At 40.6% G+C, this 1,290-nt stretch overlaps 1 protein-coding gene across 1 annotated transcript; it reads left to right on the top strand.

Annotated features, from left to right (window-relative positions):
* Positions 1-368: 368 nt before the first annotated feature.
* Positions 369-944, top strand: LOC138903840 (uncharacterized). Its single transcript, XM_070192419.1, has one exon. The coding sequence runs from the start codon at positions 369-371 to the stop codon at positions 942-944; it is 576 nt and encodes a 191-aa protein (XP_070048520.1).
* The last annotated feature ends 346 nt before the right edge of the window (positions 945-1,290 follow it).

Here is a 1,290-nt window from a genome sequence, read left to right as displayed (position 1 = left end):
GAATTTCATTAGGGTTGCTGCTAGAAAGGTCTTAGGGGTCACGAAGGGCTCTCCCGGGGGTCATAGAGGGGACTGGTGGTGGAAAGGAGAGGTCCAAGGTAAAGTGGAAACTAAGAAAGCTGCTTATTTGAAGCTAGTAGAGAGTACAAACGAGGAGGAAAAAAGGTCTAATAATTCAAAGTATTCGCAAAACCCGGAACATCATAAGTCACAAGCTACAGGAGGAAACTAGTATCTCTATATACCAGAGTCTAATAAAAGAAGTAAGGAAGGTAAATGAAATATGAGGGAATAGAGGGGGACTCCGAGGTCTGCGTACGCATAAGAGTCTTTCAATCAATGTGTCATTGGTAAAAGGTTTGGAACAAATGCCCAGTTATGCAAAGTTTATGAAAGATTTTGCGACAAAGAAGCGGTCGATGAATTTTGTGACTATCAAAGTCACTCATCAAGTGAGAGCGATTGTTAATTCAATGGCTCCTAAGTTTGAGAATCCCGGTGCTTTCACGATTCCTTGTATAATTGGAAGTGCCGAGTTTGGTAAAGCTCTTTGTGATCTTGGGGAAAGTACAAATTTGATGCCCTATTCAGTTTTTATGACTTTGTGGATTGATAAATTCTTTCTTCTGGCGGACTTTGTCATTCAAGACTGTGAAGGTGATTATAAAGTGACAATTATTCTTGGAAGACATTTCCTTGCTACGGGTAAGGCTCTTTGTGCTGTTGAAGTCAGAGAACTCACTTTCCGGGTTGGTGATGAAAAAATGGTATTCCATTTGTGTATGGCCATGCGACAACCAAATAGCAATGAGGTGTGTTCTCTTGTGGATTTGGTGACTGATGTTATTGATGATGATACAAGTGATACTATCAATGTTGGTGATATGTTGGAGTACGTTTTGCTCAACTTTGAAGATGATGAGATGGATGGTTTCATGGAATGAGTGAACTCTTTAAAGGGAATAGTGTCGTACAACTATGCACCGCGGAAATTATCTTTGGATCATGAAAATAGGAAGACTCTTCCTACAAAGCCTTCTATTGAAGAGCCACCTACCTTGGAGTTAAATCCATTGACTCCACACCATTGTTATGAATTTCTTGGCCCTTGTTCAACTTTACCGGTTATTCTTTCCTCATATTTGACTAACATGCAGGTAGATTCCACATTGGCAGTGTTACAAAAGAGGAAGAAGTCTATTGGGTGGACCTTGGCGGATATATGGGGTATAAGCCCCACCTTTTGCATGCATAAGATCAAGTTGGAGGATGGAGCTAAACCATCCATTA

Source organism: Nicotiana tomentosiformis, unplaced genomic scaffold, assembly GCF_000390325.3.
Source record: "Nicotiana tomentosiformis unplaced genomic scaffold, ASM39032v3 Un00022, whole genome shotgun sequence".
In the NCBI taxonomy this organism is placed as follows: domain Eukaryota; kingdom Viridiplantae; phylum Streptophyta; class Magnoliopsida; order Solanales; family Solanaceae; genus Nicotiana; species Nicotiana tomentosiformis.
This window is presented reverse-complemented; position numbering and strand designations above follow the sequence as displayed.

What these genes read in the sequence shown, in the direction of transcription:
- LOC138903840 (XM_070192419.1), top strand. Translation starts at nt 369, where the DNA reads ATGCCCAGTTATGCAAAGTTTATGAAAGATTTTGCGACAAAGAAGCGG.